Source organism: Dendrobates tinctorius, unplaced genomic scaffold (assembly GCF_039654945.1).
Source record: "Dendrobates tinctorius isolate UK_male_01 unplaced genomic scaffold, ASM3965494v1 ptg000126l, whole genome shotgun sequence".
Taxonomy (NCBI): domain Eukaryota; kingdom Metazoa; phylum Chordata; class Amphibia; order Anura; family Dendrobatidae; genus Dendrobates; species Dendrobates tinctorius.
The window spans coordinates 15251337-15278727 of NW_027361794.1; the positions used below are offsets into that span (position 1 = coordinate 15251337).

The window sequence follows — 27391 nt, forward strand, 5'->3', positions numbered from 1 at the left end:
CTCCCTACACTCTCTCAATCAGGAGCTGAATGCGTCGAGCATGGCGGCGTCTGGTCTCTTATACCCCAGATGATGCTGTGTGGCCAGCCAATCACTGCACGACCACAACAAAGATGGCTGCGGCATTTCAGAGCCTGGCAGACAATCCCTGTAGCGCGATTGGGTATCTAAAGTCGGACAAAAATACTGGGTGGAGACCCGAGTTCCGGCCGAGTAATCCCGGAAATGCTCGATGCTCGTCGAGTACACCAAGTACAGGGATACTCGGGCGAGTACTGAGTAGTGGCAAGCACGTTCGCTTATCACTATTCACATCCTTCAGACACATCTCACCCATGTACATCGGTGGCAGAATAGTGTGGTATATGTTTTATATATTAGTGACCTTCTGACTAACCTTCAAGGGGTGAATTATAGGTACAGTATTACATTTGGAATGAATAAAGTTTAGTTTTATCCTTTTTGTCAGCAAACATGAGGAATGACAAGAGACAACCCCTTTAAGAAGATCCAATTTTGGTTAAAACTATTCCAACATTATGAACATAGAAAAGGCTTCTCCCCTATGTGATGTCTCTGATGTTTATTAACAGTTGATTTCCAAGTAAAATATTTCTCACATTAAGAAAATGAAAAAGGCTTCACTGTGTGACTGCTCTGATGTCTAACTAGAAGCGCTTCCTGATTAAAATATTTCCCACATTCTGAACAGGAAAAAGGCTTCTCCCCTGTGTGAGTTGTGTGGTGCTTTACAAAATATGATTTATCGCTAAAACATTTCCCACATTCTGAACAAGAAAAAGGCTTCTCCTCTGTGTGACTGCTCTGATGTCTAACAAGAATCGATTTCTGGTTAAAACATTTCCCACATTCTGAACATGAAAAAGGCTTCTCCCCTGTGTGGGTTCTCTGGTGGCTATCAAGAATCGATTTCACGTTAAAACATTTTCCACATTCTGAACAGGAAAATGGCTTCTCCCCTGTGTGAATTCTCTGGTGCTTTACAAAATATGATTTATCGCTAAAACATTTCCCACATTCTGAACATGAAAAAGGCTTCTCCCCTGTGTGGATTCTCTGGTGCTTAACACAATCTGATTTATTGTTAAAATATTTCCCACATTCTGAACAGGAAAAAAGCTTCTCCCCTGTGTGAGCTCTCTGATGGTTAACAAAATGTGATTTATGTGCAAAACATTTCCCACATTCTGAACATGAAAAAGGTTTCTCCCCTGTGTGAGTTCTGTGGTGGCTATCAAGAATCGATTTCCGGTTAAAACATTTCCCACATTCTGAACAGGAAAAAGGCTTCTCCCCTGTGTGAGTTCTCTGGTGGGTAACAAAATTTAATTTCCATGTAAAATATTTCCCACATTCTGAACATGAAAATGACTTATTTGCTTTAAAAACAGTTGGTTTTTTAATGCCTCTTTTGTGACTTTGATTTTCCTTAGTAGTCGGTAATGAATCAGAAGACAGGACCTGTTTCATAGGATCAGATGACAGATCTTTGCTGTGAATGGATGATGGTATATCTGGAGTAATGGCAATCACTTCAGTTTTATCTTGTAGGATCTCAAGATCATCAGATTTAAAAACTGAAGATGTCAGCTGTCCCTCTGATCTCCTGGTACAGTCATCTGCTAAGATAAAAAACAATTATTATTTTTTAATAAAATATCCTTGAGTTTTATATTTTTTAACATTTCTACTTAAACTGTCCATAAATATGGCAAGCTATGTAAAAACTAATTATTTACCAATACAATGACAGTTCACAGTCTAATAGAAAACCTTTTTGGATGAACCAGTAGTGTTTGGTGTTCAACTGTTGGTTCATTCTGCCTCCCAAATCTATATATATAACCGTCTAACTCTGTCTGTCTGTCTGTAATGGAAATCCAGCGTCGCTGATTGGTCGCGGCCTAATGTGCGGATGGTAGCCAGGGTTCGGAGGAGAGGAGACTTCTCCGAACCCTGGGTACCATAAATCTGTAAAACATAGAATTAAAATATAGTGTTATACTCACCTTCTGACGGCCCCCGGACTCTTTCCATCCTCTCACCACGCGCCCGGCATCTTCCGGTCCCAGTAAGGCTTTGCGCCAAAGACCGTTGATGACATCACGCTCTCGCGAGAGTGACGTCATCTTCAGTCCTTCGCGCTAAGCCTTACTGGGACCGGAAGATGCTGGGGCAGGAGTGCGAGTGAGAATCGCGCATGAGCATAGCGCTATCTGGCGCCATTTTCCTGAAGATACATTTGCAGTGTGTCTTCAGGAAAATGGCGCCGGACAGCACGGTATGGGCATGCGCGTACTCCCGCGCCAGTGCGACACTCCTCCCCGAGTCTCCGGCAGATCGGGACAGCGCTGGACCACAAGAAAGATGGGTGAGTATAAATGTTTTTTTTTGTATGTGTGCAGTTTCCTAGGGGTGAGGGGGACCATGCATACCAGGAAATGGGAGTGAGGGTGACCATGCATACCAGGAAAGGGGGGTGAGGGTAACCATGCATACCAGGAAAGGGGGGTGAGGGTGACCATACATACCAGCAAAGCGGGGTGAGGGGACCATGCATACCAGGATAGGGGGGTGAGGGGACCATGCATACCAGGATAGGGGGGTGAGGGGACCATGCATACCAGGAAAGGGGGGTGAGGGGGACCATGCATACCAGGAAAGGGGGGTGAGGGGGACCATGCATAACAGGAAAGGGGGGTGAGGGTAACCATGCATACCAGGAAAGGGGGGTGATGGGACCATGCATACCAGGAAAGGGGGGGCGAGGGGACCATGCTTACCAGGAAAGGAGGGCGAGGTGACCATGCATACCAGGATAGGGGGGTGAGGCGGACCATGCATACCAGGATAGGGGGGTGAGGGGACCATGCATACCAGGATAGGGGGGTGAGGGGGACCATGCATACCAGGAAAGGGGGGTGAGGGTGACCATACATACCAGCAAAGGGGGGTGAGGGTGACCATACATACCAGCAAAGGGGGGTTGAGGGGGACCATTCATACCAGGAAAGGGGGTGAGGGTGACTATGCATACCAGGAAAGGGAGGTGAGGGTGACCATACATACCAGGAGAGGGGGGTGACAGGACCATGCATACCAGGAAAGGGGGGTGAGGGGGACCATGCATACCAGGAAAGGGGGGTGAGGGGGACCATGCATACCAGGAAAGGGAGGTGAGGGGGACCATGCTTACCAGCAAAGAAGGGTGAGAGGACCATGCATACCAGGATTGGGGCGTGACAGGACCATGCATTCCAGGATTGGAGGGTGAGGGGGACCATACATATCAGGATAGGGGGGTGAGGGGACCATGCATACCAGGATAGGGGGTTGAGGGGTACCATGCATATCAGGATTGGGGGGTGAGGGGTACCATGCATATCAGAATTGGGGGTGAAAGGACTATGCATATCAGGATTGGGGGGTGCATTATTGCATTATTATTAAATCTTCATAAATATACTACATACATATTCTAGAATACCCGATATGTTAGAATTGGGCCACCATCTAGTATTGAATAAAAAGAAAGCAATCAATGTATGTAGGTGAAAATAATACCAATTCTCATCTGCAAAAAACAAGTCCCCACTCAGGTCCATCATGTGCCAATGGAAAAATAGAGGTTCCTACACTATTAGTGGCTCAAAGGCTGTTGAAAAGCAACAAGGTTTTTATAAACCCATCCAGCAAAATCCGCTCTCACTTCTGAGTCTTGCAGTGTGCGCAAACAACATTTAAGGATCCCTGTATTTAGCAATATTATAGTGAGAAGAATCCACTTAATTTGTGGTGTGTGTCTCCTGGAGCACAATCTGGGCACTATGTGTTGGGTAATAAAATGTCAAATGTGTGATTTTCACTTTACAACTTCCACTGTGTGTTAATATCCGGAAAGTGGCTGAGGAGTCAAAATATTCACTCCTCCTAAACACATGGTCAAAATTGTTGGTACGCCTGGTTTAACCCCTTCCTGACATCTGACGTACTATCCATTCAATGGGACCCGGGCCCCTATGCCCATGGACGGGATGGTATGTCATAGCGATCAGCGACGCTCACGGGGGGAGCGCCACTGATCGCGGCCGGGTGTCAGCTGATTATCACAGCTGACACCCGGCACTATGTGTCAGGAGCGGTCACAGACCGCCCACGACACGTTAACCCCTGGCACACTGCGATCAAACACGATCGCAGTGTACCGGGGGTTTAGGGAAGCATCGGCAGGGAGGGGGCTCCCTCCGTGCTTCCCTGAGACGCCCGCAGCAGCGCGATGTGCAGCGCTGCTGCGTGGGCCTCCTTCCCTGCAGGTCCCCGGATCCAATATGGCAGCGGGGACCTTGGGGGGCCTTGCAGGGAGGCGTCTTCCTCACTGCCTGCTGAGCGCAGGCATGAGGAAGCCATCTGCAGTGCCTGTGTCAGATCGCTGATCTGTCACAGCGCTCTGTGATGTGTCAAATCAGCGATCTGTCACATGACAGTTATGTCCCCCCAGGGACAATGTAATAAAGTTAAAAAAAGTGTAAAAATAATTTATTAAAAAAATCGCTAAATAAATTTTTTAAAAAAATATTCCCTAATAAATTCATTTTTTGGAAATAACAAAACAATAAAAGTACACATATTTAGTATCGCCGCGTCCGTAATGACCCGCCCTATAAAACTGTCCCATTAGTTAACTCCTTTAGCGAACCCCTTAAAAAATAAAAATAAAAACAAAGCAAAAAATAAAGCTTTATTATCATACCGCCGAACAAAATGTGCAATAACGCACGATCAAAAAGACGGATATAAATAACCATGGTACCGCTGAAAACGTCATCTTGTCCCGCAAGAAACGAGCTGCTACACAGCATCATCAGTGAAAAAATAAAAAAGTTATAGCTTGCAGAATAAAGCGATTCAAAAATAATTATTTTTTATATAAAATTGTTTTTATTGCATAAAAGCACCAAAACATAAAAAAATGACATAAATGAGGTATCGCTGTAACCGTACTGACCCAAAGAATAAAACCGCTTTATGAATTTTACCACAGGCAGAACGGTGTAAAGCAAACTCCCCTTTATCACCCCCTTAGTCAGGGAAAAATAATAAAATTAAAAAAATGTATTTATTTCCATTTTCCCATTAGGGTTAGGGCTAGGGTTAGGGCTGAGATTAGGGTTAGGGGTGTGTTGGGGTTAGGGTTGGAGTTAGAATTGGGGGGTTTCCACTGCTTGGGCACATCAGGTGCTCTCCAAACGCAACATGGCGTCTGATCTCAATTCCAGCTAATTCTGCGTTGAAAAAGTCAAATGGTGCTCCTTCCCTTCCAAGCTCTGCCATGCGCCCAAACAGTGTTTTACCCCCACATATGGGGTATCAGCCTACTCAGGACAAATTGCAAACTTTTGTGGTCCAATTTCTCCTGTTACCCTTAGGAAAATAAAAAATTGGGGGCAAAAATAACATTTTTGTGGGAAAAAAACATGATTTTTTTATTTTCACCCCGAGCGTTAAAAACTTCTGTGAAGCCCTTGGGGGTTCAAAGTGCTCACCACACATCTAGATAAGTTCCTTGGGGGGTCTAGTTTCCAAAATGGTGTCATTTGTGGGTGTTTCCACTGTTTTGGCACATCAGGGGCTTTCCAAACGCGACATGGCGTCCGATCTCAATTCCAGCCATAAAAGTCAAATGGCGCTGCTTTCCTTCCGAGCTCTGCCATGCCCCCAAATAGTGGTTTACCCCCACATATGGCATATCAGCGTACTCAGGACAAATTGCACAATAACTTTTGGGGTCCTGTTACCCTTGGAAAAATAAAAATTGAGGGTGAAAAGATCATTTTTGTGGAAAAAATATGATTTTTTAATTGTACGGCTGTACGTTATAAACTTCTGTGAAGCTCTTGTGGGTTCAAAGTTCTCACCACATATCTAGATAAGTTCCTTGGGGGGTTTAGTTTCCAAAATGGGGTCACTTGTGCGGGGGTTTCCACTGTTTAGGCACATCAGGGGCTCTCCAAACGTGACATGGCGTCCGATCTGAATTCCAGCCAATTTTGCATTGAAAAAGTCAAACGGCACCCCTTCCCTTCTGAGCTCTGCCATGCGTTGAAACAGTGGTTCCCCCCCCACATATCAGCGTACTCAGGACATACTTTTTTTGTGAAAAAAAGTTAAATGTTCATTTTTTTTAAACATTGAAAAAATCCCTGTGAAGCACTTGAAGGGTTAATAAACTTCTTGAATGTGGTTTTGAGCACCTTGAGGGGTGCAGTTTTTAGAATGGTGTCACTTTTGGGTATTTTCTATCATATGGACCCCTCAAAGTGGCTTCAAATGTGATGTGGTCCGTAAAAATAAAATGGTGTTGCAAAGATGAGAAATTGCTAGTCAACTTTTAACCCTTATAATTTCCTAACAAAAAAAAGTTTTGGTTCCAAAATTGTGCTAATGTAAAGTAAACATGTGGGAAATGTTGTTTATTAAGTTTTTTGTGTGCCGTATCTCTGTGATTTAAGGGCATAAAAATTCAAATTTGGAAAATTGCGAAATTTTCAAAATTTTTGCCAAATTTCTGTTTTTTTCACAAATAAACGCAAGTTATATCAATGAAATTTTACGACTAACATGAAGTACAATATGTCACGAGAAAACAATGTGAGAATCACCGGGATCCATGGAAGCGTTTCAGAGTTATTACCTCATAAAGGGACAGGGTTCAAAACTGTAAAAATTGGCCCGGTCATTAACGTGCAAACCACCCTCGGGGGTAAAGGGGTTAATGATAGACAAATCCACAATCGTCACAGAAATAACTTGAATCTGACAAAAGTAATAATAAATAAAAAATCTATGAAAATGAACAAATGAAAGTCAGACATTGCTTTTCATCCATGCTTCCATAGAATTGTAAAAAAAATAAATCTCATGAAATACACCTGGACAGAAATGATGGTACCCCTGAAAATGTGACAAAAGGGACATGTTAAATCAAGGTGTGTCCACTAATTAGCATCACAGGTGTCTACAATCTTGGAATCAGTGAGTGGCCTGTATAGAGGGCTACAGATACTCACTGTGCTGTTTGGGGACATGGTGTGTATCACATTCAACATGGACCAGAGGAAGTGAAGGAAAGAGTTGTCTCAGGAGATTAGAAAGAAAATTATAGACAAACGTGTTACACAGTCTTCATCAGTAGTAAATCAGTATCTAGTGGTGAAACCTCTCTGGGGTAATTAGAGTATGGGGCTCGGTGACTTCACAATCTAAACTATCGTAAGGTCCAATATTTTCTGTCAGATGAGCTTCAAGAAAAAATGTTACACATTTAAAGAGAACTGTGTATAATAGTCCAGAGCTGAGGTGTCTTAAAGTGAACCTGTCAGCAGGAGCATGAGAATCTCATTAACTGAAAACTACAAATAAAGATTAAACAACAACCACAAGACAGATTTCATCACCAGTTATCAATATAATCAGTATAACGGCGCCGACCTGACAGTGTCTGTAGGTTACTGTGCACAATGCTGCTGATCGGTTCACTTTAAAATTAGATCTTAGGCATTTGGAAGAGGCGATGGAGAGATTTTTTTAAGACTTTCAGGGAGTTACAGACTCACATAAGTGAGGAAGGCCGATCCCACCACAATCAAACCATCATAGAGAATGAACAGGTAAAAAAAAGACATATTTTTTTTATTCTATGTTACATCCCCAACAACAACATATGAGGGGAGAACTCCAACAGTAAACAGGACTTGCACTCATTTATGGTGGATCATTGGAGCTACTATGAGTCCTGACCAGAAGATTAGAGAAAGTATTAGTGCTCTCAATTTCAGGAGAGATTGTGCAGTAATCTGAATTCCTGAGGATCAAAAGCATAATGGAATTTATGACTTGGAGTGAATCCATGAAGTCAGGGCTCGAGCCATGCCAACACATCTCCTGCAGGGGTGAATAAATGTATATTACAGCCATCAGCCACACACAGCTTAGAGATATATCATGGCACAGGTGTAATGGTTTTATGTAGATTATCACAATCCTCCTTGAAATTAGTTTTAATACAAATTGAAAAGTCAGAATAAAGGGAAACTCTGTTGTTATTGTACAGAAATTCACACTTGGACCTCACTGCACATTTAATGATGTTGATCATAAAAGCAAAGTTTGGCCAGAAAGACTGGACCTGGTCTTGTAAGGACCATATGAGACATTCAGCAGCACAGAAGGGAGAGAAGGTAGATTCATCCAATAAGATATCAGGGTTCTAGGAAGCCAACAGCATCATTACCCTCCACCTTCTCTTACAGACTTATCATAATATTTTTCTTCAAGTGATTTTCTAACTTGTCAGCACATTGTCCGCAGCCTGTAATTTGGCTTTGTAGTTTACAGATCTGTGTAGCTAAGGGTCAGCATCTTATAATCCCAGAGGGTAGGTGGATCCTCCAGGTGGTACGTTTTATAGAAGGGCTTTCAGTGCCCAAAGTCATTTGAACAGTTTTGGGTGAAGGAGAATGTGGTGGTCAGGAGTCAAAATGGTGATCACACAATTGTGATACGGCCGGACTACACCACCGATAAAGCCGCCACAGTGGTGACCAAGAAGAATCTGTGACTTGTCTGCATTTAGTGGTCAGTACTCACCTGGGTAGTCATATGTAGGAATCTCCTCTTTACACCGCTCATCACCCCTCTGATATGTCTCTGTAGTATTAATATGGGTCAGATCTTCACCCTGAAACAAATATTGTAAAAGTCACAGATGGAGAAGTCACATCTATGATCAGCTCTAATCCTGCCATCTCCACCGTTCTCATTACACAAGTATAAAACATATAATACTGGTGGATAAAACAAGACTGAGCACAAGACCTTCACAGCCGTCTACACATCATAGGGGAGATCTCATGACACCTTCTCTCCATCTACCTGATGATCCTGAGGAACATTGGGATCTTCTTGTTTACAGTCCTGTGGAAGAACAGGACGGGGACATCTCTCTGGTGTTGTCATCTCACTGGATAGAACTGGAGGAAACATATACAGGGACTGAATTCATTCTTTACATACAGATAATAATAGGTCATGTGTATTTAGTCCTGCCGATTACCTGGTGATGTGAAGGGCTGAGGAACCTCCATCATGATGTCCTTGTAAAGATCTTTGCATCCTTCTAAATACCCCCACTCCTCCATGGAGAAATAGACAGCGACATCCTGACACCTTATAGGAACCTGACACATACAAAGATACCGTCATCCCCCCGATCCCTTCATAGCGTTACTGTATAATGTCCCAGCATTCCCAGCAGTGTCACCTCTCCAGTCAGCAGCTCAATCATCTTGTGGGCGAGTTCTAGGATATTCTGGTCATTTATGTCACCATGGATTAGTGGGAGAGGTGGAGGCTCCGTGAATGGGTACAGGGGTCTTCCCCATCCCTCAGACACAGGGTCCTGACAGCGCTCACTAGAGGTCTTCTTCACTACGGTGTAATCCTGGTTATGGAGAGACACATTAATAAATCTCACTACAGACATTTCCAGAGTCCTCACCTCTCCAGTTCTGTCCATCTGTTATTCCCATAGATAAGAATGATGTAATGTGACGTCATCAGAATCTCTCACCTCTCCAGTAAGCCGGAAGAGGATCTCTAGGGTGAGGTGTAATATCCTCTCTGCCATTTTGTCTCTGTCCATATCCATCTTTGATGGGTAAATCAGGAAAATTCTGTTATACGGAAGATCTTCACTGAGAGGATCCGATATTGTAGAGACCTGAATGAGAAGATGAGCCGATGTAACATCATAAGAATCCTGTGTAATACCGTATTTTTCCGACCATAAGACGTACTTTTTTCCCCAAAAATTTTGGTGGAAAGTGGGGGGTGCGTCTTATGGTCGCAATATACTAATCTCTGGTGCGGTGGTGGCAGAGGGCGGGGCTCTGCGGTGCGGTGGTGGCAGCGGGCTGTGCTCCGGTGCAGGGGTGTCGGCTCCGCCGGCATTTCCTCACAGCCCGGAGGCCCCCGCACACCCCTTGCTGGCCGCCGCCATGTTGCAGTGGCCTCCGGGAACATGGACGCCGGAAAGATGGCCGCCGGTCCGGGGACGGCGCATGCGCGGGATCAGATCTCGTCCCAAGATCTCGGGGGACGAGATCTCATTGCCGAGATTTGAATTTCGTCCCCCGAGATCTCGGGACGAGATCTGATCCCGCGCATGCGCCGTCCCCGGACCGGCGGCCATCTTTCCAGCATCCATGTTCCCGGAGGCCACAGCAACATGGCGGCGGCCAGCAAGGGGCTGCGAGGAAATGCCGGCGGAGCCGCCGCCCCTGCACCGGAGCACAGCCCGCCGCCACCCTCACCCCCCAGAGCCCACCTGCCTAGCTCAGCACAGACCACCTGCCCCAGCACAGCTGCCCCTGCCCCAGCACAGCTGCCCCGCCCCAGCACAGCTGCCCCAGCCCCAGCGTAGCTGCCCCAGCCCCAGCACAGCTGCCCCTGCCCCAGCGCAGCTGCCCCTGCACAGCTGCCCCAGCCCCAGCACAGCTGCCCCTTCCCCAGCACAGCTTCCCCAGCACAGCCCACCTGCCCCAGCCCCAGCACAGCTGCCCCTGCCCCAGCACAGCTGCCCCAGCACAACCAACCTGCCCCAGCACAGAGCCGCCACCGCACGAGCCTGGACCACTGAATGACCCCTGTGACTACTCCTCCACCTGTGTCGGATCCTTTCCCAGGTAAGCTGAATTCGGACTGTAAGACGGACCCCCACTTGACATACTATTATTTTTTTCCCTATTTTCCTTCTGAAAATTGGGGTGCGTCTTATGGTCCGGTGCGTCTTATAGTCCGAAAAATACGGTAATACAATTACTGGAGAGAATAAGGGAAACATATGAGGAGATTTATTATTTTACAGCATTTCATTTTCTTCTTTACATCTACTATTAAAACTTGTATATTTAGGCCACAGACAACAAGCAGTTTCTCCCTCGGAGTCGGCAGCTGAATACGTTTCTCATAGACTCATCTTCCATAACGCTAATTCTCATCATGAGCCAACAGTGTGATGCAGCAGCAAAAAAGGCAAATACAATTCTGGGATATATTAAAAGAAGCATACAGTCTAGATCACGTGAAGTCATTATTTCCCTCTACTCCTCTTTGGTCAGACCTCATCTGGAATACTGTGTCCAGTTTTGGGCACCACATTTTAAAAAAGACATCAACAAACTGGAGCAAGTTCAGAAAAGAGCGACCAGAATGGTGACCGGTCTGCAAACCCTGTCTTATGAGGAACAGTTACAGGATCTGGGAATGTTTAGCTTGCAGAAGAGAAGACTGAGAGGAGACTTAATAGCTGTCTACAAATATCTGAAGGGCTGTCACATTGTAGAAGGATCATCTTTATTCTCATTTGCACAAGGAAAGACTAGAAGCAATGGGATGAAACTGAATTGGAGGAGACACAGATTAGATATTAGAAAAAACTTTTTGACAGAGTTATCAATGACTGGAACAGGCTGCCACGAGAAGTGGTGAGTTCTCCTTCAATAGAAGTCTTCAAACTGAGGCTGGACAGACATCTGTCTGGGATGATTTAGCGAATCCTGCTTTGAGCAGGGGGTTGGACCAGATGGCCCAGGAGGTCCCTTCCAACTCTACCATTCTATGATTCTATGAAAATTGGCTCCAACAATTCTTGTAAAAATTGGAAAAAAAAAACATAAAAAAGCACAAGACACATTTTATTATTTTTTAACAAGTGAAACCTTTTTTTTACAAATTAACTCTTTTGGGCCCCAGAACATAGATGTACACCTCAGGGACAGGACAGGTGCGGCTGCAACAAAAACCCTGGCAGTTTCACCACTTGCTGCTGTGAAAAGCGTTTGGCTGAATGCCCCTCCGCCCCCCAGTACTCGATAGTATGGGGTGGCCTAGTTACTATGATACTTACATGCCTAATGATGGTGTCTGACCTGCAATGTATGAAGGTCTATTAGGCCGGGCCAGAGGCAGCGTCCAGTAAGTTACCTTTTATCGCCCCATACACATTAGACTAAAGTTACATGAAAGCACTGATTTCGGGGGGTTTGGGCGACCATATAATGTATTTGGGGGCCTCCCGACAGATGATGTCAGGGCAGAGAAGGATCTGGCATCCTGAATTTCAGAGGATAATCCGTTTGTTCTTCCTGTAGATAATCCTCCGCTAGAGGAGTCTGGAGGCGACACTCATACAGACCACAGGAAAGCTGGAATATTTGTGTGTATGGGGGAGTCGGGAGAGATAGCCGTCTGCCAAATGACGGTTCAGCCAACACTTATCTCATGTGTATGGGGCCGTTAGTATTAGGCTGTGTGCACACATCCGGAATTCCCGCGGATTTTATGCGTTTTTTCACCGCGATAACGCAGCGAAAACGCTGCAAAAACGCATAAAATAAGCAAGCCATTGTATTCGATGGCATTCCGCACATGCTGTGCTAATGCTGCGTGTTTTTCCGCGGCCAAATTGCATCGCAGAAAAAAAAGCAGCATGCTCATTCTTTGTGCGGAATCGTGAGAATTCCGCAAACATAGGAAAGCATTGTTCTGCTTACTTTCTGCATGTGGCTATGGCCACCATGCGCAAAGTAAGCGGAAAATGTGCGAATAGTACCCACAGTCTGGAGGAGAGGAGACTGTCCTCCAGGCTCTGGGTACCATATCCCTGTAAAAAAAAAGAATTACAATAAAAAATGGTGTTATTCTCACCTTCCGGTGTCCCACACAGCGTCCCCAGGCCTCAGCGATGCTCCCGGCAAGTCCCGTTCCCAGTGATGCCTTGCGTCAATGACCTTTGATGAAGTCGTGGTCTCGTGACACCGTAGCCGTCTCGCGAGACTGCTCCGTCATCAAAGGTCATTGTCGCAAGGCATCGCTGGGAACGGGAGTTGCCGGGAGCATCACTAAGGCCTGGGGACGCTGTGTGGGACACCGGAAGGTGAGAATAACACCATTTTTTATTTTTTTTTATTATTTTTAACTTTATATCTTTTTACTACTGATGCCACATAGGCAGCCTCAATAGTAAAAAGTTGGTCACACTCGTCAAACACTATGTTTGACGAGTGTGACCAACCTGTCAATCAGTTTTCCAAGCGATGCTACAGATCGCTTGGAAAACGCTAGCATTCTGCAAGCTAATTCTACGGGAAATATGCGGGAATTACACATGCAGAATTCTAGCATATTTCACATGGCAGGGAGTTGCGGACATTTCCACGGCAATTCCGCAACGTGTAGACATAGCCTTACACTGACAGGCAGTGATGATACACGTCACTACAGTAGTACAGTGCATCACCGGAGCCATCAGAGGCTTGTATGTTGTATGATCGCACTGATTAGAGTTGCTTTAACCCCTTCACCCCCAAGGGTGGTTTGCACGTTCATGACCGGGCCAATTTTTACAATTCTGACCACTGTACCTTTATGAGGTCATAACTCTGGAACGCTTCTATGGATCCCGGTGATTCTGACATTGTTTTCTCGTGACATATTGTACTTCATGTTAGTGGTAAAATTTCATTCAAATAACTTGCGTTTATTTGTGAAAAAAACGGAAATTTGGCAAAAATTTTGAAAATTTCGCAATTTTCCAACTTTGAATTTTTATGCCCTTAAATCACAGAGATACAGCACACAAAAAACTTGATAACTAACATTTCCCACATGTTTACTTTACATCAGCACAATTTTGGAACCAAAATTTTTTTTGTTAGGAAGTTATAAGGGTTAAAAGTTGACCAGCGATTTCTCATTTTTACAACACCATTTTATTTTTAGGACCACATCACATTTGAAGCCACTTTGAGGGGTCTATATGATAGAAAATACCCAAAAGTGACACCATTCTAAAAACTGCACCCCTTAAGGTGCTCAAAACCACATTCAAGAAGTTTATTAACCCTTTAGGTGCGTCACAGGAATTTTTTTGAATATTTAAAAAAAAATGAACATCTAACTTTTTTTCACAAAAAAAATACTTCAGGTTCAATTTTTTTATTTTACCAAGGGTAACAGGAGAAATTGGACTGCAAAAGTTATTGTGCAATTTGTCCTGAGTACGCTGATACCTGATTTGTGGGGGGGAACGACTGTTTCGGCGCATGGCAGAGCTCAGAATGGAAGGAGTGCCGTTTGACTTTTTCAATGCAAAATTGGCTGGAATTCAGATCGGACGCCATGTCACGTTTGGAGAGTCCCTGATGTACCTAAACAGTGGAAACCCCCTACAAGTGACCCCATTTTGGAAACTAGACCCCCCAAGGAACTTATCTAGATATGTGGTGAGAACTTTGAACCCACAAGGGCTTTACAGAAGTTTATAACGTACAGCGGTACAATTAAAAAATCATATTTTTTCCACAAAAATGATCTTTTCACCCCAATTTTTATTTTCCCAAGGGTAACAGGACCCTAAAAGTTATTGTGCAATTTGTCCTGAGTACGCTGATACCTGATTTGTGGGGGGGAACGACTGTTTCGGCGCATGGCAGAGCTCAGAATGGAAGGAGTGCCGTTTGACTTTTTCAATGCAAAATTGGCTGGAATTCAGATCGGACGCCATGTCACGTTTGGAGAGTCCCTGATGTACCTAAACAGTGGAAACCCCCTACAAGTGACCCCATTTTGGAAACTAGACCCCCCAAGGAACTTATCTAGATATGTGGTGAGAACTTTGAACCCACAAGGGCTTTACAGAAGTTTATAACGTACAGCGGTACAATTAAAAAATCATATTTTTTCCACAAAAATGATCTTTTCACCCCAATTTTTATTTTCCCAAGGGTAACAGCACCCTAAAAGTTATTGTGCAATTTGTCCTGAGTACGCTGATACCCCACATGTGGGGGTAAACCACTATTTGGGCGCATGGCAGAGCTCGGAAGGGAAGCAGCGCCATTTGACGTTTTTGGCTGGAATTGAGATCGGACACCATGTCGCGATTGGAAAACCCCTGATGTACCTAAACAGTGGAAACCCCCCACAAATGACACCATTTTGGAAACTAGACCCCCTAAGGAACTTATCTAGATGTGTGGTGAGAACTTTGAACCCCCAAAGGCTTCACAGAAGTTTATAACATAAAGCCGTACAATTAAATAATCATATTTTTTCCACAAAAATGATCTTTTCACCCTCAATTCTTATTTTTCCAAGGGTAACAGCACCCTAAAAGTTATTGTGCAATTTGTCCTGAGTATGCTGATACCCCACATGTGGGGGTAAACCACTATTTGGGCGCATGGCAGAGCTCGGAAGGGAAGCAGCGCCATTTGACGTTTTTGGCTGGAATTGAGATCGGACACCATGTCGCGATTGGAAAACCCCTGATGTACCTAAACAGTGGAAACCCCCCACAAATGACACCATTTTGGAAACTAGACCCCCCAAGGAACTTATCTAGATGTGTGGTGAGCACTTTGAACCCCCCAGTGCTTCACAGAAGTTTATAACGCCCGGGCGTCAAAATAAAAAATTTGTATTTTTTCCACAAACATGATCTTTTAGTCACCATTTTTTTATTTTCCCAAGGGTAACAGGAGAAATTGGACCCCAAAAGTTGTTGTCCAATTTGTTCTGAGTATGCTGATACCCCATATGTGGGAGAAAACTACTGTATGGGCACACGTCGGGGATCGGAAGGGAAGTAGTGACGTTTTGGAATGCAGACATTGATGGAATGGTCTGCGGGTGTCATGTTGCCTTTGGAGAGCCCCTAATGAACCTAAACAGAGGAAACTCCCCACAAATGACCCCATTTTGAAAACTAGACCCCCTAAGGAACTTATCTAGATGTGAGGTGAGCACTTTGAACCCCCAAGGGCTTCACAGAAGTTTATAATGCCAGGGCATGAAAATAAAAAAATCGTATTTTTTCGACAAACATGATCAATTAGTCCCCAATTTTTTTATTTTCCCAAGGGTAACAGGAGAAATTGAACCCCAAAAGTTGTTGTCCAATTTGTCCTGAGTACGCTGACACCCCATATGTGGGAGAAAACTACTGTATGGACACACGTCAGGGCTCGGAAGGGAAGTAGTGACGTTTTGGAATGCAGACTTTGATGGAATGGTCTGCGGGTGTCATGTTGCCATTGGAGAGCCCCTAATGTACCTAAACAGTGGAAACACCCATAAATGACCCCATTTTGGAAACGAGAACCCCTAAGGAACTTATCTAGATGTGAGGTGAGCACTTTGAACCCCCAAGGGCTTCACAGAAGTTTATAATGCCCGGGCATTAAAATAAAAAAATCGTATTTTTTCCACAAACATGATCAATTAGTCACCCAATTTTTTCATTTTCCCAAGGGTAACAGGAGAAATTGGACCGCAAAAGTTGTTGTCCAATTTGTCCTGAGTACGCTGACACCCCATATGTGGGAGAAAACTACTGTATGGGCACACGTCGGGGCTCGGAAGGGAAGTAGTGACGTTTTGGAATGCAGACTTTGATGGAATGGTCTGCGGGTGTCATGTGCGTTTGGAGAGCCCCTGATGTACCTAAACTATTGAAACTCCCAACAAGTGACCCCATTTTGGACACTAGACCCCCCCACGGAACTTATCTAGATGTGTGGTGAGCACTTTGAACCCCCAAGTGCTTCACAGAGGTTTATAACGCTCGGACGTGAAAATAAAAAAATCATTTTTTTCCACAGAAATGATATTTTTGCCCCCAATTTTTTATTTTCCTAAGGGTAACAGGAGAAATTGGACCCCAAAAATTGTTTTGCAATTTGTCCTGAGTAGGCTGATACCCTACATGTGGGGGTAAAACACTGTTTGGGCGCATGGCAGAGCTTGGAAGGGAAGGAGCACCATAGGACTTTTTCAACTCAGAATTGGCTGGAATTGAGATCAGACGCAATGTTGCATTTGGAGAGCCCCTGATGTGCCCAAACAGTGGAAACCACCAATTCTAACTCCAACCCGAACCCCAACACACCTCTAACCCTAATCTCAGCCCTAACCCAAGCCCTAACCCTAGCCCTAACCCTAACCCTAGCCCTAACCCTAACCCTAGCCCTAGCCCTAACCCTAGCCCTAACCCTAGCCCTAATGGAAAAATGGAAATAAATACATTTTTTTAATTTTATTATTTTCCCTAACTAAGGGGGTGATAACGGGGGGTTTGATTTACTATTTATGGCGGTTTTTATTTTTGGCAGCTGTCGCACGCTAAAAGACGCTTTTTATTGTAAAAATAGTTTTTGCATCACCACATATTGAGAGCTATAATTTTTCCGTATTTTGACCCACCGAGTCATGTGAGGTCTTATTTTTTGCGGGACGAGTTGACGTTTTTATTGGTATCATTTTCGGGCACGTGACATTTTTTGATCGCTTTTTATTCCAATTTTTGGGACGCAGAATGAACAAAAAACAGCGTTTCATGAATTTCTTTTGGGGGAGTGCGTTTACACCGTTCCGTGTGCGGTAAAATTGATAAAGCAGTTTTATTCTTCGGGTCAGTACGGTTACAGCGATACCTCATTTAGGTCGTTTTTTTATGTTTTCGCGCTTTTATGCAATGAAAACTATTTTATATAAAAAATAATTATTTTTGCATCGCTTTATTCTGCGAGCTATAACTTTTTTATTTTTTTGCTGATGTTGCTGTGTGGTGGCTCGTTTTTTGCGGGACAAGATGACGTTTTCAGCGGTACCATGGATATTTATATGCGTCTTTTTGATCGCGCGTTATTACACTTTTTGTTTGGCGGTATGATAATAAATCATTATTTTTTGCTTCGTTTTTTATTTTTAATTTTTTAGGGGTTCACTAAAGGGGTTAACTAATGGGACAGTTTTACAGGGTGGGTCGTTATGGACGCGGCGATACCTAATATGTGTACTTTTATTGTTTTGGTTTTTTTTTATTTTCAAAAAATGAATTTATTGGGGAATATTTTTTTTTTTTTTTACTAATTTATTTGGCGATTTTTTTAAAATTATTTTTACACTTTTTTTTAATTTTTTTTTTACTTTATTACATAGTCCCAGGTGGGACATCACTGTCCTGTGACAGATCGCTGATCTGTCACATCACAGATCACTGTGACAGATCAGCAATCTGTCACAGGCAGTGCACAAGGCTTCCTCATGCCTGCGCTTTGCAGGCACTGAGGAAGCCAGCTTCCTCCAGGCCCCCGAAGGCCCCCGTCGCCATCTTGGATCCGGGGGCCTGGAGGAAAGGAGTCCCCCGCAGCAGCGCTGCACATTGCGCTGCCGTGGGGGGCTCAGGGAAGCACGGAGGGAGCCCCCTCCCTGCCGATGCTTCCCTTTAACTCCCGGTACACCGCGATCATGTTTGATCTCGGTGTGCAAGGGGTTAACGTGTCAGGGGCGGTCCGTGACCGCCCCTGACACATAGTGCCGGGTGTCAGCTGTGATAATCAGCTGACACCCGGCCGCGATCAGCGGCGCTCACCACGTGGGCGCCGCTGATCGCGCTAGACGTACTATCCCGTCCATGGGCACAGAGGCCCGGGTCCCATGGACGGGATAGTACGTCTGATGTCAGGAAGGGGTTAAAAAAAGGGTTAAACGTGAAAAAAAAATCACAGTTTTAGTAACAAGAAATATCCGTCACTATATGGAAAGCAGAGTCACTGCATAATGTTAGTTAAGTTACTTCCATAACAATTTTAATATACCCTATTATCCTATACACGGTGTAGATAGAAATCACAGATCACACAGCAATAGGTGGAATTGGATCCCCCAAATGAAAAAAAGAAATATATATAAATATATATATAGCAGGGGTTATACTCGCTCAGGTGCGACGGGAGAACAACAGGAGGCACGTTCCTTTAAACATTCATGTGGGTTTATTGCTTCATAAACCCCAGAAGCAAAAGCAGAAAATAAACAGCCTTCAGATCAGGAAAAACAAAGTATAAATGTCCATAGCAGAGCTCTGCTCCACCAAGCCCATGGACACACAGGATGGGATAATGTCCAGCACTTCAGACTCGGTCTGGAGCCAAACACACAGGAGGCCTTCCCCCAACACACAGACCATGTGCCAAACAGCATCCATTATATAGGCTGTAACCACACCCAGATGTGAGGTATGTGGGTAGCCAGACCTGCCCGTCTCTCATAGCTACCCGCAGCCCAGACACAAGTGCAAAAAACGAACCTCTTAGGGTGTGTGCACACGCTGCAGATTTAGGTGCGGATTCATCCGTGCGGATTTTGTACAATCCGCAGGTAAAACCGCAGGTCAAAAGACCTGCGGTTTTACCTGCGGATTGCTCTGCGGTTCTGCCCTGCGGTTTTTCATCTCCACAATGGAGGAGATGGCAAACTGCAGGGGAATCCGCCGAAAGAATTGACATGTCAATTCTTTCTGTGGTTTCAAAACCGCAGAAAAACCACGCGGAAAAATCCGCACCGACTGCACTGCGGTTTTTGATTCCCATAGGGAATCATGGTACTGTACGCCGCAGCAAGATCTGCTGTGGACCCGCAGCGGCCAAAACCGCTGCGGAACCGCAGCAGAATGCGCAGCGTGTGCACACAGCCTCCGTGTTTTCATGCACTAGAGAAACATTCCAGGCTACATCACAGAAACAAGCCATCTCTGCGACACATAGCTCTTGTCGACTTTGCGACCGATAGCCACACCACAAATATATATACCAAAAGTTCAAAAATAAACTTTACTTAACAAGAACTTGATGAGAAGAATATACATCAGATAGGAGGCACTACACTTTATGAATGCTTCTTCTGCATTATGCAGAGTCAGAAACATTCCGATTACACGTGGCGGTACATAACTTTTGTTATAAGCCAAATAGTCCACAAACCTGAGCTAAGGACCTCGCCCTGCTCTTTGCTTCCACTATTCTCTCTGCCGGCAATCCAGATTCTCACTGCCATTTTATCTTCACTTTCCTTCAGAACGTACTATCTGATGTCTCCCTCTTGGCACACAACACCATATCAATTCAGGACTGCAACCAGCTACACCAAAGGTCTGTATTTCTCACTTATTTAGCCCTATCTGACTCAGCACAAGGAATTTGTTCTCCTATGTGCCCATGTAGCTCAGTATAAGGTCTCCCACACAGTATGATGGCCCCCACAGACCCCACACAGTGTGATGGCCCCAACTGCACCTCACACAGTATTACAGCTACTACTGCACCTCACACAGCATTACAGCTACTACTATACCTCACACAGTATTACAGCTACTACTGCACCTCACACAGCATTACAGCTACTACTGCACCTCACACAGCATTACAGTTACTACTGCACCTCACACAGCATTACAGCTACTACTATACCTCACACAGTATTACAGCTACTACTGCACCTCACACAGCATTACAGCTACTACTGCACCTCACACAGCATTACAGTTACTACTGCACCTCACACAGCATTACAGCTACTACTATACCTCACACAGTATTACAGCTACTACTGCACCTCACACAGCATTACAGCTACTACTGCACCTCACACAGCATTACAGCTACTACTGCACCTCACACAGCATTACAGCTACTACTGCACCTCACACAGCATTACAGCTACTACTGCACCTCACACAGCATTACAGCTACTACTGCACCTCACACAGCATTACAGCTACTACTGCACCTCACACAGCATTACAGCTACTACTGCACCTCACACAGCATTACAGCTACTACTGCACCTCACACAGCATTACAGCTACTACTGCACCTCACACAGCATTACAGCTACTACTGCACCTCACACAGTATTACAGCTACTACTGCACCTCACACAGCATTACAGCTACTACTGCACCTCACACAGCATTACAGCTACTACTGCACCTCACACAGTATTACAGCTACTACTGCACCTCACACAGCATTACAGCTACTACTGCACCTCACACAGCATTACAGCTACTACTGCACCTCACACAGCATTACAGCTACTACTGCACCTCACACAGCATTACAGCTACTACTGCACCTCACACAGCATTACAGCTACTACTGCACCTCACACAGTATTACAGCTACTACTGCACCTCACACAGCATTACAGCTACTACTGCACCTCACACAGCATTACAGCTACTACTGCACCTCACACAGCATTACAGCTACTACTGCACCTCACACAGCATTACAGCTACTACTGCACCTCACACAGCATTACAGCTACTACTGCACCTCACACAGTATTACAGCTACTACTGCACCTCACACAGCATTACAGCTACTACTGCACCTCACACAGCATTACAGCTACTACTGCACCTCACACAGCATTACAGCTACTACTGCACCTCACACAGTATTACAGCTACTACTGCACCTCACACAGCATTACAGCTACTACTGCACCTCACACAGCATTACAGCTACTACTGCACCTCACACAGCATTACAGCTACTACTGCACCTCACACAGTATTACAGCTACTACTGCACCTCACACAGCATTACAGCTACTACTGCACCTCACACAGTATTACAGCTACTACTGCACCTCACACAGCATTACAGCTACTACTGCACCTCACACAGCATTACAGCTACTACTGCACCTCACACAGTATTACAGCTACTACTGCACCTCACACAGTATGACGGCCCCTACTGCACCTCACACAGTATTATATCCACCACAACCTTCTACAGAAAATAAGGACTCAAAGTCAGTATGGAGGCATTTACAGTCCACCACAACCCCTTACACAGCATAATGGCCCCTACCAGCCACACATTCACTATGAGAGTCCCAACGACTCTTCTCTTAATATTAAGCCTCCAAAATTCCTGATATTTAAAAAAAAAACACTACTCACCCAACCCTGTTCCCAAGGTGCAATGCTCCAGTCTGTGCAGTGTGAGTACTGAGGCTCCATACTACAGGTGTGATGTAGTGACATCATTGTGCCTGCAGTGCACGGAGTCTCAGACATACACTGGTGGATCAGGAGTTTTCGACTCCCTGATTCACTATTCTATTCACTGGTATCACCGTCATTGAAGTGTGGATATATCTGAAATTGTTATGATGGGAAGGAGAGGGTGACCAATACCAAACCCCACGAGCCCTCTCTATTTATGGGCATCATAGCACCCGAGTGGGCTACCGTTATGGATGATACACTCTGCCTATCTAACTATTGTATGGTAAATATCTCATAGATCCTGGGTTCATTAGTATCTGCACCAAGAATGAGGCTAACTGAGTTTTTGTTAATTACCTGTGAGGTTGTCGGTGGGGTGGATGGTACCATATTGTTCATGTAGGGGGCAGTACTATGGGAACATTATCCTGTGTGTATGGCAAGCTGCTATTGTGGGAACATTATACTATGTAGAGGGATGGCGGTAATGTGGGAACATTATACTGTGTGTGATGGGATGATGATACTATGGAAACATACTGTGTGGAGAGAGTTGCGGTACTGTGAGAAGATTATATTGTGTGGAGAGAACAGCGGTACTGTGAGAAGATTATACATGTGCTGGTATGGCGGTACTGTGGAAATATCTTTTGTAGGCGAGATGCCAGTACTGTGGAAACTTTATACTGTGTGAGGGGCATCATATATACTGCATAAGGGGTGTAAAACAATGTGTCATAAGAAGAACAAATCCTCAGGGATGTGCGGCAGTTGTACAAAAACACTGCCATCTGCCGTCCAGATGGGGCCCCAAGGAATCAATGGGAAGAGGGAGAGTTTCAGGAAGAAAAAGTCTAGATGGTAACCAGATCAGGTTACCTTGATGACGCAGTTTCCTGTTATTATAAAGGCAATAGCTGCAAAGCCAGATCAGATTTGGCACCAAGCCAAAAAACGGGGTGCCAGGGAAGAATCTGAGGTACCAAGCCAGGGTAAAGTGCCAGAGGCAGTTGGTTGTGGTTGCAGAACCCAGGCGGCACCAGACGAGTCCCAGAGTCCAGACTACATGTTATGAATGGGTCACTGAGGAGGATAGCAGGCCCAGGCTAAGCCACAGAAAACCAGAAAGGTTGGAAACTAAGTAGATTGCAGACCCCTGATCCTGTCCACACAACTAGCAGTAGCCGTGGTGCGTACCTACGATGATCCTAGATGCCTCAGCACAGCCAGAGAGCTAACTAAGCGTAAAGCAAGAAAGGGGAAATCTAAACTGCCCCGGAGCAGACTCCAAAGGAATAGATAGCCCCCAAACATATATTGTCGGTGAGACAAGATGAAAACACAAACGCAGGCAGAAAATAGACTGAGCAAACGATGGGGCCCGCACTGACTAGACAGGACAGGAAAGGACACTGTCTGCAATCATGCAAAAAACCCTGCAAAAAGTCCAACACGTCTGATGCACAAAAAACACTGAAGTCGCACGACTTCACCCCCACTATATCAGCACTCTGGTATATTCTGAAAGCAAAGCAAAAAGAGACCAATATAACAGGGGACAAAACAAACTGGCTCAAGCAGTAACATATGGGCGGTGATTCAGCACAGCCCGAGCCGGAGCTGGCTGACCCGCACAAAGCAGCGATAGACAAAACCAGATCAAATACTGTACAAACAGAAAAGCAAATGAACCACTTAGCTGAACCATGCAGGGAAAAAGCAGGAGACATCAGACCTCAGAAGGCACAGGAAGAAAATCACCAGCAGGGATAGAGGGAGTCAGCTGTCTTAAATCCCAATCAGAAACCCCAGATCACCAATCGTCTTCCTCATTATTAGGTGGCAAACCTCTGTCAATCAGATCAGCTCCACTACCTCCAGTAACTACCAGAGGGAGCCCAGAAAGAGAATTCACAACCCCTCTATCAATCTGACCAGCTCCACTACCTTCAGTAATCACCAGACGGAAGCCAGAGAGAGAATTCACAACACTACACCAGCCAAGGCCCGAGAACAAGAACTGCGCTGGTCAAAACCTGGAGTCCAGACTATGCCTGTCAAGGCCTAAGAACCTGACCTGTGCCAGTCAAGACTATGCCAGGCACAGGGATTTGCTCTGATAGGGAGCGGCAGGGCCGCAGTAATGAGGCAACACACAGGCTTGGAATCCAAACTTCAGTGGTTTAATGACACTTTAAACAGTAAGTAGCAGAAAGTAAGAAAAAAAACACAAACATGCTCCAACTTGGAGAGCCACTGGTCTCAGACTCACCCTTGGACGGGACAGGCTTAACTAAGCAGCTGTCTGTTCAGTGGCATCCGCCAGATGCCATTCCCAGGGTTGCTTTGAGTCTAGTCGCAAAACCTTTGCAGAATGTATAGTCCAATAGAACAAGTTCAGGCTAACTCCATCCTAGCTCCTCACACTTTGCACACAGACCATGTGCCAAACAACAATCTCCATTACATAGCCCATAACCACACGCACAAGTGAGGTACACATCACATGGGCTGATCACGTGATCGTGACATCACTGCAGGTTCACAACCTTAGGGAAAATCACAGCCAAATTTTATCCTGCTGGGAGAAATATATCTTCCATCTAGCACTATACCCTTTGCTGCACCACGCAGGCAAGAGCAGTCTCAGCTCTTATTTCTTCTGGTACAAGAGACATCTGCTGTTGGCCAAGAACTGAAGATCTGTGAGGAGATTCCGCTCAGTAGTATACGCCTGCAGTAAAGAGCAGGAGGCGCGAGTGAGCCGGGCCATTGATTCCAGCACTGAAGTCAGTACAGGCGTTGGTCCAGAGTAGTACAACAGACAAGGCGAAAGCTGGTTGAAGTGAATATAAGAGGGTGGACTGACATGTGGACCTGTCTGATGGGAAAAATGAATGTAAAATGTGCAGTGTACAATGCTTGATGCAAAATTGTGTATATGTGTGAGGAAACAGCTAGCATTAGTGGGAGACGGTGTAGTACTGAGTTTTGGCCACTAGAGGGAGACACAGGATAGTGAGTAAAGGACCGAACAACAGCTGAAGCTAGGAAACGCTAAGTCATGGTGGGCGGAGTTACAGGAACTGAGAAGGGGAATTCCAGTGAAAGGAAATAAAAGGAAAGACTTCCAGAAGGACAGGTCAGTCGGGGGGTGGCCCTGACAGGACAGCTGCACCGAGAGGACATGGGTCGCCCTCCCAGGGCTGTGGGGTACTCGGTACCAGGCCGGTCTCTCAGAGGGGATTGTCACAGCAGCGGTGACCCGGTCCGTGGCCCTGGGCGCCCGAGTAAAAGGGAGATTGAATGGTGAAATGTAGTTGAAATGAATAGTTCGTGACGCCACCTGTGGTGTTCGGCAAGGGAGGTGTTAAGCCGATGCTGCATGCAGATCCTCTGGGACTGATGGTGTGGTGCAGCAATGATGTTATAGCCCTCCACAGGCAGGGCTGTAGTCCCAGGGCAGAGTAAGTGAGGTGACACGTAGTTGGTGTGGTGTCAGGCGCAAGGGATGTAGCAGTGCCGGACAGGTTGGCGCAGGAATAAGTGGAGGACACCAGGGCATGTAGTTCCAAAGCTTTACTCACAGTCTGTTGTACAAACAGGTGCCTGCCTCCGTGCCGTGTCCTCCGGGTCAGGGACTCAGTCAACCTCCAGGCCAGATGGAATACTCCTTTCAACACTCCGCCAACATGTGCCTTTCTGAACGTCTCCTCTTATAGCGCCTTTAGATGAAGTACTCCTAGTACTGAGTTACACTGGAGTTCCTCCTGTCCGGTGTTCCTATGAACTCTACTTGTACGGCAGACAGCTGTAGCCTGCTTCGGGGACTCCTTGCTACTAAGTCCCGGCTCACTATCCAGTTGCTGTTGTGCCCCCAAGTCTTGTGTGGGAATAGAGTGGTCACTACTTCTATTCCTCCGGTGTCTGCTGCAGGACCATTAGTATCCATACAACCTCGGGGACCGGGCCCCGGCCTTGCGCTTAGAACTTCTAGGAAGGGTTCTCCTCTAACCCACGTCCTCTGTTCTCTTTTACTCCTCACATTCCGTACTGATCCTTTCTTTCTATGGAGAATCAGGCTTTCAGTCTATGTTGCCCTCTCTCTCCCTTTCTCGTGCCAGCAGACCCAGGTCACTGGGATCTGCTGCAGCACTTCCATCCATCTATCCCTCTCTCCAGGGATCTTCTCTCTAGCTCTCCAACCAACTGAACTCTCCTCCTAAACTCTTCTCGCTCCTTGTAAAGTAATCTAACTCCACCCACCTCCCAGCACGTTTCGTGTTCCAAGCAGGGAGCCACCAATGGGTGCTTTGCTACACTACTTTGTGGGGTGCAGGTGTTGGAGCGTGGTCAGGAGTCTCCAGCTTACCTGGATGGTGGGATACCACACCTCAGGAGGAGGTGCAGTACCTCTGTGGCGACTGAGGCTCAGGGGCGCCACAGACGCCTGGGGTACCGGACGGATGGAATCAACGAGGGGAAGCGCTGTGGCCGTGGGCCTAACGGCAGCCACAGTGAAAGAACCTAGTCGCAGACAGGAGAAGGAAGAGATGACAGGTACCCAGGCCAGCGTGCAGGAGCTGTCATATTGCTGTGGATGTCGGAGAAGACAACCAATAAAGGGGACCTGATTGAACGTTCATCTGTTTCTGGTTCCAGTCTGTTTCGCTGCCAAAGGTGACCACCCCACAGTCGGCACACGTACTACATGAAGGCGGCCCAGCAAGCCTTGAGACTCTTTTAGGAGGACTTATGGCCTAACAGGAAGAGGTGGAGACCTCACTATGGTCTGTGTTCGCAGAAGAGATGGTGTTGTCGATTATATGTGTCAGGAAAATCACCCTCGTCAGTAGCTAAAGTAACATTTGGTTAGAGGCTGCTATTACAGTGAAAGTGAGCCGGAGAATTCATTGTATATCTGATATTGTATATTTCACCTCATAATCACCCTGTTTTGCATTATTCACTGTTGCCATAGTGATCACAATTCCCATCATCAGGGAAATAAACAATTATATTGGTTTTATATTGGTTACCTCTGCCTTGCGTTTGTCTGTGTGTTGTATCCAGTCACCTGCTTACAGGGGCATTATGGAGGCATTATACTGTATGGGGGGCATCATATATACTGCATAAGGGGCATAATGGGGGCATTATATTGTGTAGGGGCATCATATATACTGCATAAGGGGCATAATGGGGGCATTACACTGTGTGGGGACATCATATATACTGCATAAGGTGCATTTTGGGGGCATTACACTGTGTGGGGGCATCATATATCCTGCATAAAGGGCATAATGGGGGCATTACACTGTGTGTGGGGGCATCATATATACTGCATAAGGGGCATAATAGGGGCATTACACTGTGGAGGCCAATAAAGGGGCCCTGTACTATGAGAACAATCCGTTTCCTCACTTCCTGTCTTCCATAGTTGGG

The 27391-nt window shown here is 45.6% G+C and overlaps 2 protein-coding genes across 2 annotated transcripts in view; both read right to left on the minus strand.

The window, feature by feature from the left end:
• The window catches only part of LOC141047277 (uncharacterized), a 1035999-nt gene that overhangs the window by 856168 nt on the left and 152440 nt on the right, over positions 1 to 27391 (minus strand). The window lies entirely within an intron of this gene.
• Positions 578 to 9795, minus strand: LOC141047320 (uncharacterized). Its single transcript, XM_073542382.1, has 6 exons — positions 9650 to 9795; positions 9341 to 9520; positions 9134 to 9257; positions 8953 to 9050; positions 8668 to 8758; positions 578 to 1643 (listed from the first exon to the last, which is right to left on the minus strand). The coding sequence occupies exons 1-6, from the start codon at positions 9725 to 9727 to the stop codon at positions 622 to 624; spliced, it is 1593 nt and encodes a 530-aa protein (XP_073398483.1). The 5' UTR covers positions 9728 to 9795; the 3' UTR covers positions 578 to 621.